At 41.2% G+C, this 18,157-nt stretch overlaps 1 protein-coding gene across 4 annotated transcripts in view; it reads left to right on the top strand.

Moving 5' to 3' along the window:
• The window catches only part of LOC115228329 (WD and tetratricopeptide repeats protein 1), a 99,660-nt gene that overhangs the window by 16,156 nt on the left and 65,347 nt on the right, over positions 1-18,157 (top strand). For 2 of the 4 annotated variants that reach the window (XM_029798942.2, XM_029798936.2), the window contains exon 1: positions 79-1,097. In XM_029798942.2, the coding sequence (XP_029654802.1) occupies positions 1,047-1,097 (51 nt within the window). In that variant the 5' untranslated portion in view covers positions 79-1,046. Of the gene's footprint in view, positions 1-78; positions 1,098-18,157 lie in introns of those variants that run through there. The other 2 variants (XM_036511475.1, XM_036511481.1) reach the window with 2 other exon arrangements.

Below are 18,157 nucleotides of genomic sequence, written 5' to 3'. Positions count from 1 at the left end.
TCTGTGATATATTATATTTGAATAATTATTTGGTGTATTGCATGTAATTTCATTATAATAATTACGATATGCCGGAAACGCGTCTGCTACTGCTGCTGCTGGCCGGTCTAGATCCCAGAAGTAGGACATGAAAATATCAACATCGCACACCAACCACGAGTTCACTTCACTCACCTAACTTATTTCCTTGCGGAAACCAGGATTTTCCCCACCATTTCTGATTGTTGTAATCTTTTCAGGAGACTTTCAAAATGGTTTTGGCGTAGTTTTTTAATTCACTGAAGACTTTTGATTTATTATGGATTCTGCTAAACCTAACAGAGACAGGTTTCAGTTGAGCCGCCTTGCCCTGTTGAAGTGCGATTTGCGTCGGGAAAGAATTTACGGTTAACTTCTTCTGTTGATGAGAGACACACACTAAAAAGTCCAAACACCCAGTGTCTTTACGACTTTTTCCACAACAGAAATCACCAGAGAAGCTGGGAAAGTTTAGTTGCAAAATGAAGAGCAAGTAGAGTAAAATAGAGAAGAGATATTTGAAAAGATGTATTTAATTGCTCATGTTTATATTTACAACTGTCTGATGGTGTAATTAATTAGTAGACAGTTGGCCACAATAGTTTCGAGGCTAAATCACTTCTAAAAAAAAAGTAATTAAAGTGGGAAAAGTCTTAAGGAACTGAATTGCAATAATGGGAAATTTATATACTTGTACTTTTATGGATTAATGTCTATCCTTGCACTCTGTAGTTTACCTTTGAGTTTAATTTCAGTACATCTTTATTATTGTCTGTGTAAGTCTTCTAAGTTTTCGTTTGGGGTGGTTCGTTGATATTAGCACAAAATTAATAACGAAACATTGAGCAATTCTTTTTTTTTTTTTAGCAAAAGTTCGTCTCCCCCTAAATTCTTGTTGATCGTTTTATTTTTCTAAACCAGTCTTCATGAACGAAAAAACCTAATTGAAAAGCCAAAAAAAAAAAGAAATCCTCCCAAACTTCACTCCTTTGTTATTTCTTTAAGACAAAAATCAGGAAAATTAAGAAATGATGTTTAACCAAGGAACTTTAAAACGAAAGCTGCTGCGAGAGACCGATGTAAGTGGAACCATACTCAACTCTTTCTAATTCTTTTGTCAGGCTTTATTTATATAAAGAATCATTTCTGTTTTAAGTTGATGTGATTCGTGTCATTCTCCACTTTGTTATTGCTTACTTGAGGTTTTATCCTCCAGGTCAACCCCTGATCGAACAGACCTAGCATCAAAGGCATTCCAGCCATGACTATTCCGTCATTTTGTGGGGTGGATGGGTTCTAAAGACTATATTATGTCTTTTTTTATTATCATTATTATTATTTTTGGTTGCAGTGGAGTTTGATTTGAAGGAGATTTGGCTCCTATTTTTCAGAAGGCTTAGTGACCACATCGATGCATTCTCGGTGGCTCGCTGGTTAGTTTGTTTAATGGGGAAGGGTGGACTGATGGAATCAGAGATATTATTGTTATTGCAATTGTTGTATAAATGGTGCTTTCTCCTCCGAGTACATGAGAATTGATTCTTATGTATCCGTAAGGAGAGGTTACCCGGAAAACTCCTTTGCAAATTGTCTATGGTATCCTGTGTATGTATGGTTGTATACTTGTGTTATCGTGTTGTATCCATGTATGTATAATATTTATGTGTGATTAGATAACTGATATTGTTTACCTGTATGGTTAATCAGATATACATCTTGTTTGTATGTGTCTAATCGATGTAGCAAAATCTAGTCGAGTTGTTTTGTTCTTGTTGTTATATTTTTCCTCTCTCCCATTACAATCAACCCGTTAATCACGATTTCCAACATCGCAAGTCCGTTTTTCAGATAATTTCAAATTAGTCCGTCTCTCTTCTCTTTTTTTACATTTTTCCAACCCGCCCTCAACGTTGCCCTTGCATATTTACTTAAACTGTCAATAAAGCTGCTCGACTTCATTGTAAATAAGCAATCTAAAATTGTCAGTACATGGATCTTTTATTATTTATTTGTATTTATTCTTGTGCTTTTTGATGTTGATTGAAACAACTAACAACAGTAGCACTATCCGAACCTATTTTTTTTCTTTTTCTTTTTCTTTATTTAAATTTGAAATCGATTTGTACTAAACTCGTCCCTATATATATATATGATCACTGATTCTTTTTTTCTTTTTAATAATAAGGTCCCGATCACGAGTATTTATATACATTATATATATATATATATACACACACACATACATACATACAAAATTTGCAATATTTATATCATTAAAATGTGATGTACTGGGTTTTGATGTGGCTTTTTTTCGAAGGTAATTAAAAATCAATATAAACTTTTATTTTTTACTCCCCTGCAAACATCGAAGACTGACAATATGTTTCGAAAACAAAACCTTATTGACAAGGTGAAAAATGTAGATATGTAGATATATATATATGAGTTGGGAAAGAAAATGGAAAACGAAATTGTTCTGTATAAGGCAGTCACATTCTGATAAAATGAAAAAAAATTATACATATATTTATTATGGATAGCCACTTTGAGTGGTTATTTACTTTTTGTCTACATTTGTGTTATTCATTTTATTGAGTTTTAAAAAAATAGTTCTGTTTTTGGCCGTTCATTATTCGGATTTATTATTCCTGTCATAATTACTACTTTTTCAAGGTCTGTGTTGATAAGTTCGTTGTTATTTTCTTTTTTTTTTTTGTGTTAATTTCTGTAGAAAGCTTGTTAAAATTGTCTCTTAACATCCTCCTATATCCTTCTCTCTCTAATTTTTATTTTTTAATGTCAGCGTTGCTTGTAACGTAGTTTCGGAAGAAGTTCTTTTATTTTTAACTGTGCTAACTGTTAGCCAATGTGTTAAACCCTTGATGTCGTTGACACTTTGCATACCAGCCATTAATCAGCTGTTCTCTCTCGCCTTCTCTCTCTTTTTCCTTCATTCTTTTACTCCCCCCTCTCTTTCTCCTTCACTCTCTCTCTCTTCTTCGCTCTCTTTCTCCTTCACTCTCTCTCTCTTCTTCGCTCTCTTTCTTTCTCCTTCACACTCTCTCGTCTTTGTCTTTCTCGTTTTTGGAGAAAAACAAACAAATCCGAAACAAGTTTATTCAACGTTGAAGTTTAGACATACACAAACAAGCTTTGCTCTTTTAGTCTATTGTTTATGAAGGGATGATCCTCATAGAGTCAGCATATTATCAGTATTTGTTTCATCAAAAGAGGGAAAATAAAATAAAAAGAAAAAATCCTTGCATGGTTTGAACTCAAAAGCGGGCAAGATCCATTAAAGCATCTTCTCAGTGTTCCACGGTTTGCTCCTATTCCATGGTTTCAAATTTTGGCACTAGGTCAGCAATTTTTCGGGGGAGGGAGTAGGTCGATTACATCGACCCCCAGTGCTCAACTGGTACTTATTTTATCGACCTCGGAAGGATGAAAGGCAAAGTCGACCTCGGCGGAATCATGTGAAATTATTATATTAAAACAGTTCTAACATTAAACTAAAGGATTGCTCAGTACTTTTTTGTAGAGTACATAATTTATTAATTTTTACAAAGAGTAGGTTGACAGTGACTTCGAAGTTTGGGCTTACCACTTGTCATATCTGTATCACTGAATCTCTCTCTCTCTCTCTCTCTCTCTCACACACATACAATGTCTAACCATGAGTTTTCAGTTCAGTTAACGATAAGTACTAAGCTCACAAAACTAGCATGAAAGTGGTCGAGTACTCCACAGGCACGTGTTTTCTTAATGGAATTGGTGTGACACCTTATGTGGCTCAACCTTTGAATTACAGATGCAATCCACCTGATTAGCTTTCCTACAGTTTTCATCTACCCAGTTTCATTCACAAAGTATGGGTTAATCCAAGGTTATAGCCCCACTCCACCAGATACCAAGCAGCATGACCAAATGGGTTTATATCGCCTGGCCCCGTGCCGGTGGCATGTAAAAAGCACCATCCGACCATGGCCGTTTGCCAGCCTCGCCTGGCACCTGTACCGGTGGCACATAAAAAGCACCCACTACACTCACGGAGTGGTTGGTGTTAGGAAGGGCATCCAGCCGTAGAAACATTGCCAGATCAGACTGGGCCTGGTGCAGCCTTCTGGCTTCCCAGACCCCAATTGAACCGTCCAACCCATGCTAGCATGGAAAGCGGACGCTAAATGATGATGATGATATATATATATATATATATATATTACCATCATCATCTTTTAAAGTTCATCTTCCATGCTGATATGGATTGGACTGCTTGATAGGATCCAATGAATCTGAGGACTGCATTGTGATCTAATGTCTGCATTGGCATGGTTTCTGTAGTCCTTCCTAAGGCCATCCGTTATACAGAGTATACTGGGTACCTGTTTCATGATTGACATGCAGCTTGCAAAACTAAGATACCCTTCGACTAAGTGGTGCTACAGTAGGGCAGGAGACAGATTTATGCTGGGAGATGAGATGTTAAAGTATGAGAGGAAGGGCCAGAACAGTATAGGTTTCTTGCTTTTGAGAAGCTCCATGCTTACTCACACAAGAGAAGAATGGGAAGAAGTAACCAGGACAGAGCTGGAAAGAGAGAGAAATAAAATAGTGGTGATTGGATGTTCAGGTGGACCCTCAAGTGAGTGGAGGCAAAAGTTTGAGTAGAAGTTGCAAGAGTGTATGGTGAGAGTGAGAATTGTTAGAGATGGAGACTAGGTGAAGGGATAAATATAATGAATGAAGAGTTGGTGGCCAATGATAAATATACACTGGAGGAAATCATCATCATCATCATCATCGTTTAGCGTCCGTTTTCCATGCTAGCATGGGTTGGACGGTTCAACTGGGGTCTGTGAAGCCAGAAGGCTTCATCAGGCCCAGTCAGATTTGGCAGTGTTTCTACGGCTGGATGCCCTTCCTAATGCCAACCACTCCGTGAGTGTAGTGGGTGCTTTTTACGTGCCACCCGCACAGGTGCCAGACGGAGCTGGCAAACAGCCACGAACGGATTGTGCTTTTATGTGCCACCGGCACGGGGGCCAGGCGAGGCTGGCAACGGACATGAACGGATGGTGCTTTTTACGTGCCACCGGCATGAGGCCAGTCGGGGCGGCACTGGCAACGGTCACGAACGGATGGTTCTCTTACATGCCACCGGCACTGGTAACTCATCTGCAATTTCCATTGATTGATTTTGATTCTGATCCTCACTTGCCTCAACAGGTCTTCACAAGTAGAGTTTTGTGTCCCAAGAAGGGAAGGTATGCATACGTAGGCTGGCTCCATCCCATGTAGAAGGCCACGGGTTATGGTCTCACTTGTGCTGCCGGGTCTTCTTGCGCACAGCACACTTCCAGAGGTCTCGGTCTCTAGTCATTTCCTCAGTGAGACCTAAAGTTCGAAGGTCGTGCTTCACCACCTCGTCCCAGGTTTTCCTGGGTCTGCCTCTTCCACAGGTTCCCTCAACCCCGGTTGAACTGTCCAACTCATGGTAGAGAATAATGGGTGACTGTAGGGTTAAGGGGTAGATCAATGATACATATGAGCTGGGGAATGTGGGAGAAAGGAAGTGATGGCTGACAGCACAGAAAAGGATGAAGAGCTGTAGAATGACATTGATAATGCATGAGGAAGACAACTGTACAAAGAAGTGAAGATCACTTAATGTGGTTAGAGCTTGTGGAATAGAGAGACCCAGGAAGACATGGGATGAAGTAGTGAAGGCTGATCCCTGAACCTTGAACATTGTGGAGGAGATGACAACAGATTGGGATGACTGTCAATATGGAGTGCTTAAGAAGACCTGTCCATCTTGTTGAAGCTGAGATTCAAGAAGCACTGTGTGTACATATATGTATATTTATATATATGAGTTCATGGCTGTTTCCTGCACCAGCTTCACATAGAAGCCCCAGCCCATCCAAAGTACCTTGGATTGCAGGACGGCCTGCTGTGCTTACCTTGGATCATAGGGCAACCTGCTGTGCTTGAGGCGACCTATTGAGCCAAGTACATTAACATCAAATGGAAATTGTCAATGTGATACCTGTGCCGGTGGCACGTGAAAAGCACCATCCAAACATGGCTGATGCCAGCGCCGCCTTGACTGGCTTCCGTGCCGGTGACATGTAGAAAGCACCAACCGATTGTGGCCGTTGCCAGCCTCCCCTGGCACCTGTACTGGTGGCACATAAAAAGCACCTACTACACTCACGGAGTGGTTGGTTTTATGAAGGGCATCCAGTTGTAGAAACACTGCCAGATCAGACTGGAGCCTGGTGCAGCCTCCTGGTTTCCCAGACCCCGGTTGAACCGTCCAACTCATGCTAGCATGGAAAATGGACGTTAAACGATGATGATAATGATGATGCATATAAATATTCTATATATATGCAAACAAACAAAAAAAAAGGCACTCAACACATTACTGAATAATCTGAGCCAGGTTTCTGTTACGAGGGGCGTTCAATAAGTAATGCCTCTGACCCACTTGCAGTTGTTTGATCTAGCTGAAATTTTGCATGTGCAATTATTTATATCTCTATAGATTAAGTGGCAAATTACAGTTCTGAACTAATTGTGGTTTCCGATTTACAGGTGTTTGAACTGAGTCAAGTGTGAAATGGAGCATGTTAAGTGTCCAGCAGTGATCCGGTTTTTGTATTTGAAAGGACGCACACTACGGGAGACTTTTGATGAAATGAAAGTAACTTATGGTGATGATGCCCCATCATATGACCGTGTAAAACGCTGGCATCGTGAATTCAAACATGGTCGGAACTCTGTGGAAACAGCTTCCAGATCTGGTCGCCCCCTTCTGCCATTGATGAGGCATCTGTCTGTCAAGTTGAGGCTGCCATTTTGGAAGATCGATGCATAACTATTCGCCAAATAGCCCATGAGGTCAAGATTAGTACCAGGTCTGTGGAAACTATCATTCATGACCATTTGCATATGCAAAAGGTGTCTGCTAGATGGATTCCCTGGTTGCTCACACCTTTCCAGAAGCAAGTACGCGTTGATTGCTCGAGGATGAATTTGGAGACGTGCCAAGAAGATGAGTCAAAATTTTTCAAAAGACTGATTACACAGGATGAAACCTGGGTCCATCACTATGATCCAGAGACCAAAGCCCAGTCAATGCAGTGGAAGCACCGTGACTCACCTCCTCTAAAGAAGGCAAGGGTGCAGCCCTCCGCTGGCAAGGTCATGCTTACAGTCTTCTGGGACCAGGACGGAGTAGTGAAGACAGATTTCCTGGCAAAGGGTGCCACAATTACAGGAGTCTATTATGCTTCACTTTTGAGGAAATTAAGAGAAGCTATCAAAATCAAGAGGCGGGGCAAGATCAGCAAAGGCATCCTCCTCCTGCAGGACAACGCTCTGGTCCACAACTCGCGTGTCGCCAGATCAGAAGCACAGGCATGCGGCTATGAACTCCTCCCCCATCCCCCTACTCTCCTGACCTTGCACCCTCTGATTTTCACATCTTCCCAGCCATGAAGTTGTTTTTGAAAGGAAAGCGTTTCCCAGATGATGCAGCCTTGATTTCTGAAGTCACGTCGTGGTTGGAGGACCAGGCTGGGGTCTTCTACAAAAACAGTTTTCAGAGCTGCATCAAACGATGGGAGAAATGCGTAATTCTGGGTGGTTCCTATGTAGAAAAAGACTAATAACTGTTCCAAGTTTCGTTGCTCTACTGCTATGGGAAGTGGGTCAGGGGCATTACTTATTGAACACCCCTCGTAGAAGCCTGCGAAACTTTAAGTCACATGGAACCAAATCAGACTGTTATAAATAATAATAATAATGATGGTAGTCCATTGGTATCCAATGATGATAAAGTCTTGTGTTCTCAGCGATGAGAGTACATGTGATTCTGCAGTCCACAGCTGGAAGCACGCAGGCACCCACAGCTGTTACAACAATAGTTTGTTGACTGGATTGAGACGGATGCTCACAATGTCTTTCTGTTGCAGCAGTGAGACGCTGTCACTGGTCCTCTTCAAAGGCAGTTGCTGCTCATGAGTTGAGAGGCCTCCATGCTGATCTGTCTGTGGTAGAGGCTTCAAGTTCACTCCATTTCAGGTTGCTTTTTGGGATGTCCTCATGCCACAGTTTAGGACTTCCTTTTTGCATGAGCCCTGAGAAAGCTCATCATACAACAGCTGTTTGGGCATACAGCTATCAGTGATTCTGATGCTGAGCCTTCAGCAACATTGACTCAACGCTTGTTGAACCAGCTCTGTCCTGCCAGCGAATGACCATGATCCTGTACAGTGCCCTTATGTGAAACTGTTCCAGCTGTTTGATATGCCGGTGGTATGGGGTCCCTGTTTCACATCCATATAGTTGTGTAGAGATGACTACAGCTTTGTCGACAATCTGATGCCTTTCTGCTGGAGGAATTTCATTTTCAGTCTTCCGAGTGCTGGACTAGCCTTGTGGATTCTGGATGAGATTTTGCTGTCCAGTGATCCATCAGCTGAAATTGTGCTGCCAAGGTACTTGAAGTTCTCCACACACTTCAGTTGGACTCACTCGATAGTGATGTTTGACTGGGGGAAAAATTGTATTCGGGGCTGCTTGGACTAGAACTTCCATTTTCTCAAGGCTGATGGCCAGTCCAAAGAGCCTTGACGCTTCTGTGAAGCAATCAGCAATGGTCTGCAGGTGCTTTCCTTTGTGTGCCATAAGGGCTCAATCATCTGCAAAAACTTCAGTGATGAGCTTTTCCACTGTGTTTGAGCAGAGGTCAAAAACAGAGCTGTGAGAGATATTTGATATACATGCCCAGGTCTGAGTCTTTCACTGTGTAGAATAGTACTTACACAAAGAAGAAGTTGGACAAGAGTGGGTAGTAGGGTGAGTACGCATCCCTGTTTCATGTTACTGGAGATGCTGAAATAATAGTAATAATATATGTGTGTGCTGTCTATGACACTAATCCAATACTGTAGTCCGGGCGAAATGCGAAGCTGTTACGTTCTGAGTTCAAATTCCGCCGAAGTCGACTTTACCGTTCATCCTCTCGGGGTCGATAAATTAAGTATCAGTTCACTGGGGTCAATATAATCGACTTAATCCGTTTGTCTGTCCTTGTTTAGCCCCTTGTGGGTAGTAAAGAAATATATAATCAGAACTAGTATATATCACTTCCTACTACCTGTTACCCTCTGGAACCACTTCCATCCCTTCCTACATTATTTTCACTTACCAACACCTTTCTGTGCCTTCTGTTATTTCTTCCTCCCCTCTGCCGTACCACATCTTAACACCTCACATATCTGCTAACATTCTTAATGCCCTCCATGTCTGCCATCACAACCCCACTCTCCAGAACCACCCTTATGTACCTCAATATCTCCTTCCTCTCCATTCCTACACCTTGCACATCTTCCCCCTAATTTCTGATCTGTCTCCCTTACTGAGCCACTTCTATCTTCCATGTTACCATCCCCTTTGTCCATACTGGTATTTACCATTAACTATACCTCCACCTTCGTTCATCACTCACTATATTTACCTTCATCCCCATTTCTAATCATCTCTTAAGAAACTACCAACCCTCTCCCTTGATTCACTGTTTATATCTTATGCTCATCTTCTTTCTTCTAAGGTCGCTCTGGCACCTGACCATGACCATGTTTATCTTCTTCCCAGCAACTCCCACCCTTCTATAATGCTTGGTAACCATGTATCTTCTCTATAGCAAGATACTTGTGCTTATTCCCCTATTGTACTTCAGCCTCTCAACACTTGCCGCTCAACAGCTCCACTCTCAAATACTCCCTCCACTTAGTGGTCAGGAGTATTTGGCAACCTCATTTGTGTTGAGAAACAAGAAAAGCACCCAGCACACGTAAAGTGGTTGACAGTAGAAAGGGCACCCAATCGTAGTAACCATACCAAAACTGACAATGGAGCTCAATGAAGCCCTGCAGCTTGCCAAATCCTGTCCAACCACCCAACCTATACCTGCATGGAAAATGGACATTAAATGATGATGATGTGTGTGTGTGTGTGTTTCTGTCACTGTATCATACTTTAACCTCTCATCACTTAGCATAAAGCCACCTCCCTCAAATTAGTAAGAAACTCTAGGAAGAGCTGAACAACAAAAGGCTTTCAGAGAATAAGCCCCACCTCATGCAAGTGCTTTCGATCCAAACAATCTAAGAGGATAGGACCACAGCCAGATCATGACTCCTGGATACCCCTCTGCTGCTACACTCTGTACTATTGTGTGCTTTGCAACCTTCCTGGCTGGTTAAGGTGCCTCAAATCCAAGGTTGAGTGTTATAACAAGTTCAGTCTGAGACATCAGTTGACTTCAGGGTAAATCATGCCTTATGAATCTCACTTGCATTCTTTCTTAACCATACAAAGTTAGAACTCTTCTCAGCTACTTCTGCCATTGCTTTAAGAACTTTGGTTCTCTCTCTCCCATGGGATCATAAGCAGATTTGCCCACAATCCCTCTTGCACTCACACCTCTGTGGGGTGAGGACTTTGGTTTGCAAGGCAGATCCTCTATGTCTAATGGCTAAACTGTCATATTTTTTAGCCTTGTTGATGTGAGCTTCCTCCTTCCAGTATTCAGATGACTGAGTGAGTTCAAGCAGAATCACTTTTTTTGATGAAAGTGAGCTGAGTACAATATCCAGTCTCATACCAGTCCTGGTGATTTTTCCATTCTGGAAAGTCTGCTGAGCACTCCTAGTTATCAACTCCATCCAGTAGATCCTGCTTTCATGATCCAATTTGCAGCTGTTCCAGGCCACAGTTTTTTACAGCCTGCTGTCTAGAACATCAGTGGAGCTTCCAATGACATCATCTTCTTTCCCATGATGCAAATCACATGTAAGATCTTCAAGTACTTGATTATACCTCCATGAGTGTCTCCCTTGGGTTAATGCATAAGCTCAGGACATGTTCCACTGATTGTTTGCCTTAGCAGAATGGGCTTGTAGGGTTATCTAATTTCCACCACCTCACCAGGTCTGTATTTGAGGGCAGGAGATCATATGCAGACCTGAAGGAGCCATATGTCATTCCAGCTGAAATTTCTTTGGAGTGCACTCTCCCACATTGTCCACTGTTCCAGTTAGTCCTTCTGGAATCTCTTGGCATCCTCTTCTCCCACACTTGTTAAATTGCCATGTCTCTCCATTGAGTCTAGTATCCACCTTTTGGTCTGAGTATGTCCCATTATTTTCCTGAATTCAAACCTCTTTTTTTATTGCATTCATTGCCTCCTGAATCTTCCATTTCTTGCCAGTTCTCAGCTTAGGTTGAATTGACCTTATGACCTCACCTAAAACCTCAAGCATATTCAAAAGCCTTACTTTTCACGCCTTGTATTCTTCCTCGATGGACTTCAGGGATAGCTTCAGCTTTGCTTGGCAACAGTTGAAAGTAATACCAGTGAGATCAGGTGGGATACTAAGTCATTTCCTGGTGTATTTATTAATTTTGGGTTCCATCATTTCCACGACCAAGACATTTGGAAATATGCTGTGCTTCAGAAGGCCCGGCAAGCCAAATGAGACCATAACCTCGTGGCCTATGCCAGGGGCATAACCAGCCCACTTATGTATACCTTTTCCTTCTTTGGACACTAAACTATGCTTGCGAAGACCTGTTGAGGCAAGTGAAATCAAAATAAATTGATGACTGGCATCTGTGCTTGCGGGGTTCAAAGAGCACCATGCGAGTGTGATTGTTGACAGAGCAGCTAACTGGCTTCCGTGCCAGTGGCACGTAAAAGGCACTATTCGAGCGTGATCGTTACCAGCATCGCCTTACTGGCACCTGTGCCGGTGGCATGTGTAAAAAGATTCGAGTGAGGTTGTTGCCAGTACCGCCTGACTGGCCTCCGTGCTGCGGAGTGGTTGGCGTTAGGAAGGGCATCCAGCTGTAGAAACTCTACCAGATCAAGATTGGAGCCTGGTGCAGCCATCTGGTTCGCCAACCCTCAGTCAAATCATCCAACCCATGCTAGCATGGAAAGCAGACGTTAAACGACAATGACGATGATGATAGTTCATATATCAGCAAAGCTAAAGGAAATTTGGTATCTGTATGAACTGCAGGCACTAAACTTCACATTTGCTAAAGAGGCCACATAAGTCTGTTGTCTGCAAGCTCTCCTCTATCACTTGCTTGGTTTTCTTTCCCTTTCTGTATCATTCAGTGATGTCATCTTCTTCCAGAGCCCTTGACTAATTCTTTTACTACCGTTGAAATGAGATTTTATCCACTATTTTCCTTTTTTGTGTGAGTGACTCTGTGACTTTGGAGGTTTTGAAGCTCACTTTGGATGAGTTGACTACTTTGTCTAACTGCTTCAGCATCCTGTGTGCCTCATCTTCCCTTGTGGACAGTACTGTAGTGTCATCCATAAAGGCTCTCAGAAGGGGCATTTGCTATATGTCTCCTAACCACTCACAACTACCATGAAGATGGCTGTTGTGAAATTCTTTATGGAGAAATGCATTGAGAAGCCATTAAAGTACTTTTCCAACATTTCTTGGAAGTCCTTTGGCACATGATTCATCACAAGAGCCAGTTGGATCATCTTGTGTGGGACTAATCCACAAGACATCGAGGTCCTTCCTTTCTGCTCTAGCTCTCTGGATTGCTTGCTAAATCATTGAGTTATGCTCTGTGCATCAAGACACTCCTGGAATGCCTCCTTTCAGGACTGACATGGTTTTTATCTGTAAAGTATCTCGTGTACCTTTCTGCCGTAAGAGATCTTTTCTCTTCAGCATTCAGAAGCAATGTTAGTCTGAACGGATTGATATTACAATGAGTTTTCTTCTTTGGGAATATACACATGAGGCGCAGGAGTGGCTGTGTGGTAAGTAGCTTGCTAACCAACCTCATGGTTCTGGGTTCAGTCCCACTGCGTGGCATCTTGGGCAAGTGTCTTCTGCTATAGCCCCGGGCCATTCAATGCCTTGTGAGTGGATTTGGTAGACGGAAACTGAAAGAAGCCTGTCGTATATATGTATATATATATATGTATATGTATGTGTGTGTATTTGTGTGTCTGTGTTTGTCCCCTCGCATTGCTTGACAACCGATGCTGGTGTGTTTACGTCCCCGTCACTTAGTGGTTCGGCAAAAAGAGACCGATAGAATAAGTACTGGGCTTACAAAAAGAATAAGTCTCGGGGTCGAGTTGCTCGACTAAAAGACGGTGCTCCAGCATGGCCGCAGTCAAATGACTGAAACAAGTAAAGTAGTATGAATAGCTATCATCCACTGGTTGCTGATCTTCAGGTTCCTCTCTGCTGACCTTAACTTTTGGAACCATACAAGAAGATTGAGACACCTTTTATATGGCAGATAAGGAATCTCATTTGGCCCAGATAATGATTTGGCTTTAGCTTTCTGAATAATTTCTTTATTTCGCTGAGAGCTGGCGGTTTGTTGTTGAACATGTCCTCTGGCATTGTCTGCCACACCAGACCCTGGATCTCAAGTGATGCCTTACAAAGAGAATCAGAATAAGTTTTCTTCAGATGCTGTTCAAATGTTTCTTTATTCACTGTGAGTGTCCCAGATTTTGGCTGCTTACATTGTTTCTTGGCAAATTGGAAGGGGCTCCTGAAGAAGTGATCTTGGGTCTTCTTCTTTATACTTTTCTTTCTCTCTGATTCTGCTTTTCTGAAAGGCATTGTGTTTTGCTTTCAAATCTTTCCAAAGCTTCTCCTGACCTGAAATCTGATCTCCATTTACCTTTGTTTCTTGACATCCCTTTTCTTTCTGAGGAAGTGTTTTTATTCTTGGTAATTTTATTCGACAGGTGTCCCTACAAGTTACATAAACAATATCACTAAATGTACCTAGTTTGTGTTTCTGGCATTTGGTGTTTCAGGTGAGCTTCCGATATTTGGTGTGAAGGGTCTGTGCAAATTCCTTACCTAAATCAGGAGCACAAATGTTCTTGGCACTGTGGTGTGGATCCTGACCTTGAACATCCCATGTGGGTCTTGCATACACACATACGAGGTGCATTAAAAAATTATTCAACTTTATTCTTTCCTTCCAAAACTAATGCCACATGGGCTGAATCCTTTGGGAGGTGGTGCCACCCTTCCTTGCACATGCATGGAAATTTTTGCGCTGGTTGGCCACATCAGTTCCTAGCTGTTACACCTAGAGTACAAACATAGCATGTTCATAAAAATTTCTGTAGTCCTCCCCCTATCATGTGCATACTTTAACATCATATATATTGTACTTACACATACTCATGTACACTACACAAACTCTAAGTAGCCATACATATATGCATACTCATATCCGTTCACTAAGGCACTGAAGTGAGCATATAAGTGCATTCACACATAGACAAGTACCTCCATATTATCATACTATACAACAACCAAACTTCCTAAAGTTACACTGTTGAAAGCTAGCATTTAAGTTTGTTGGTATTCACAAAACAATGGTAGATTATCTAAGTTTGTTCAGTAAGTACCTTTAGTCCTGAAAGTAAACTTGATTTACTTGGTCCACAGTTCTATGTATACATATGTGAATGGATAAATGTGTGTATATTTGTGTCTCATGGGAATATTACTTGACTTGGACAGAGGTGAGAGTTGAAGATGACAATGCGACCTGGCTGTAGAAAATCTTTCTCAATAAATTCCATTTGGCCCATGGAAGCATGGAAAAGTGAACTTTAAACTGATGATGATGATGAGACACACACACACACACACACACATATTTTTTGTTTCAGTCATATGACTGTGGCCATGCTGGAGCACCACCTTGAAGGATTTTAGTCAAACAAATTGACTCCAGGACTTATTTTTTTTATAGCCTAAAACTTATTCTGTTGGTCTCTTTTGCCGAACCATGAAGCTACAGGGATGTAAACACACCAACACCGGTTGTCAAGCAGTGATGGGGTAACAAGGACACACACACACACAGTGGGCTTCTTTCAGTTTCTGATTACCAAATCTACTCACAAGGCTTTGGTCTGCCCAAGGCTAAAGAAGAAGACACTGCCCAAGGTGCCACACAGTAAGACTGAACCTGGAACCATGTGGTTGGGAAGCAAGCTTATGCATGCAGAATATTGAAAAATGTGAATTAATTATTTAATTCTTTGCATTTCGGGTGAATTACCCATCCTCTGAAGGAAAATCATTTAAGAAATTATCTGAAATTAGATGATGAATGCTTGGCATATCTGTATTGGTTAGGGACACATATTGGTGATGATAATGAATGAACCAAGGATTTAAGAATGGCAGAGGATATGAACTTCGTAGGGGGAGAAGGATATAATAGAAAATGAGACGGTCACTTAGCTGCTATCATTTTGGAGCTAGAGATTGACAAAGATGGCAAAATGAATTTGAAGGCTTGGGGAAGAGAGATTTATGCTAGAGTAACTGACAGGGCATTTTGTGTGTTTTTATCTCTTTTGTATCTGAGTGGGTTCATGTACACAGAAACCATCTTACTAATGGACTATATAGCATATAGCTTGGGCAGCAGAGATGAGCTAGAGATAAGTACTGAGTCTTAGAAAAATAGGATGTATGATTGTGTATTTGTAAAAAGTGAAGGGTGGGGCCCCAAATTAGAACAAAGTCCATGAATGTTGCTTTGTAAGGAAGAAAGATTTATCCAGTAGAGACGACCTGAATTCGTGGTAGATGAACCGCTCGTGAGAGTAGTTCATCATCATCACATCATCACCATTTAGCATCCGCTTTCCATACTAGCATGGGTTGGACGGTTCAACTGGGGTCTGTGAAGCCAGAAGGCTGCATCAGGCCCAGTCAGATCTGGCAGTGTTTCTACGGCTGGATGCCCTTCCTAACGCCAACCACTCTGTGAGTGTAGTGGGTGCTTTTTACGTGCCACCCGCACAGGTTCAACTTTGTAAAATTTAGTGTATATGTGGCTATTCGGCCTGAATCCATCCTTATCATCAATCTCTTTACTATAATCCTTGAGATAGTTCAAAATGCAGAATTATAGTGGATCAAAACCAGTACATTCTTGTTAAGTGTGTCAAAAAGGTTTAAACAAGAACTCAGTTTACTGTGTATTCAATACTAGCAGTATCACCCGGCGTTGCTCGGGTTTGTAAGGGAAATAACTATATAAGCATTTTTAGAGATGTAAAGTATAATAGCCATCTCAATATGGATAACCACAAAGGGGGGTGTTACTGTAGCTTTTTACGTTCTGAGATTTAATAATAAATTTTTAGAGAGTTACTTCCCTTATATAATAGCAAAAAAATGCATTCAAAATGGGAAAAATTGATGGTAAATTTTTTTTTAAATCGTAGACTCATCGTAGACGCGCGCTAATACCCAGAAGGGCTCGATATGAATCACGACTATAAGATACCCGGTTTTGGTTAAACTGCACCGCAAAATGTGGGAGTAGTTAGGAATCTAAATCGTAGGAGACAGACAGCACACAACTTCACTTTTATATATAAAGATTAGAAATGGGTACATAATAGTTTTAGTAGAATCTCGAGCAGGTTGACATGGAACCAAGACTTTAGAAATACAAGGATAGTATCAGCAAGGACACCTGTATAATGTGCACAGCTCAGGTGACTTATTAGAAGTAAGAGATAATTTCTGTCACCTAAGCAACTTACCATATTCTAACGTGTATAAGGAACCCCCTAATTTGGGGGGCTTAAAATTTGGAAAAAAGGTTTTGTAAAGGATTATAATACTATCCATGTATAAGAAACTCCCATATTTTTTAAACCTAATTTTTGACAAAAAGGGGTTCCTTATACATGTTAAAATACGGTAATTAGTACTGCTGATGGTTGTAAGAAATGTAGTAAGGAAGGACTTGCTGTATGGCAGAATGCAGAGGCCAAAAAAATGAGTTGTTTGATATGTAATGTTAAGTTGTATCAAAGGATTGGAGTGCAACTGAGGTGAGAAAGTAAATGGACTTCAAATACTCTGGCTAATATGTGTAGAAGAAATGGTTGGACTAACAATGTCAAAAGTGGCGTATACCAGTGATGGAGAGTCTCTCGAAGTGACCAAGACCTTTGGTGATTCACTTTATTTGAGTGGACATATCTAGCTAAGTGAAATTGTAGTCATTGCCAGCACTGGTGACATGTAAAAGACACCCAGTACACTCTGGAGTGGTTGGTGTTAGGAAGGGCATCCAGCCATAGAAACCAAATCAAAACAAACTGGAGCCCAGTGCAGCTCTCAGTCAAACCATCTTACCATCTTACTCACGCCAGCATGGAAAACAAATGCTAAATGATGATGAGGCAGAGGAGGAAGAGGTGGAGTACACAAAGACAAAGCGAGGTGAGGTTTTGTGGTACAAAGCCTCACATAATTATAAGAAAAAGTAATATCTTGTATAGTAAATCTGTCTGACCTTCCAACTTTGACAAACAGGTGGTAAAATAATGATTTAACCCTTTTGTCACCACATTTCTGTTGAAATATACTATATCATCGTCGTCATCATTTAACGTCCGCTTTCCATGCTGGCATGGGTTGGACGATTTTGACTGAGGGCTGGCGAACCAGATGGCGGCACCAGGCTCCAATCTGATCTGGCAGAGTTTCTACCTTTGTTTAAATTAGTTTTGAAAATGATGAAAAATTAAACTAAAATAACTTTGTCATTATTAAGTAGGTGTTTGGAACATAACGAGAATTTTTGATGGAATGTTTTAATTTAGATTATTTTAAAACAAGAAGTTTGTGTCACGGAGCCTGGGGTGGTTCCAAGTGGGTTGATACCAAAAGGATTAATCATCTATTTTTCTGTCTGGTATCGACTGGACTGGTGAACTATACAGCATTTTTCTCCCTATCTTTTCTATGACATCCATTGTGAACTATACGTAATCTTAGGCATCTTTCGTGCTTCAATGCTACCATAATGATTTATCTTGCACGTCAAACCAAGTGCAGTTTTCTTAGCTACAGACTTCCGTCAATAATATCTTCTGTGCCCAACTACTTTATCAATTCATTTGCACTCATCCTTTTTACACATCCACTGAATCATTCTTAGTTCAAGTTCTACTCAGTTTTATGAATTCAGAGTTTACTGGATCAGTGAATAAAAGATTTGTGTAGTC

The sequence above is a fragment of the Octopus sinensis genome, linkage group LG2, assembly GCF_006345805.1.
Source record: "Octopus sinensis linkage group LG2, ASM634580v1, whole genome shotgun sequence".
Lineage (NCBI taxonomy): Eukaryota > Metazoa > Mollusca > Cephalopoda > Octopoda > Octopodidae > Octopus > Octopus sinensis.
Note: the sequence above shows the minus strand (reverse complement) of the source record. Positions and strands in the feature narration are given on the sequence as shown.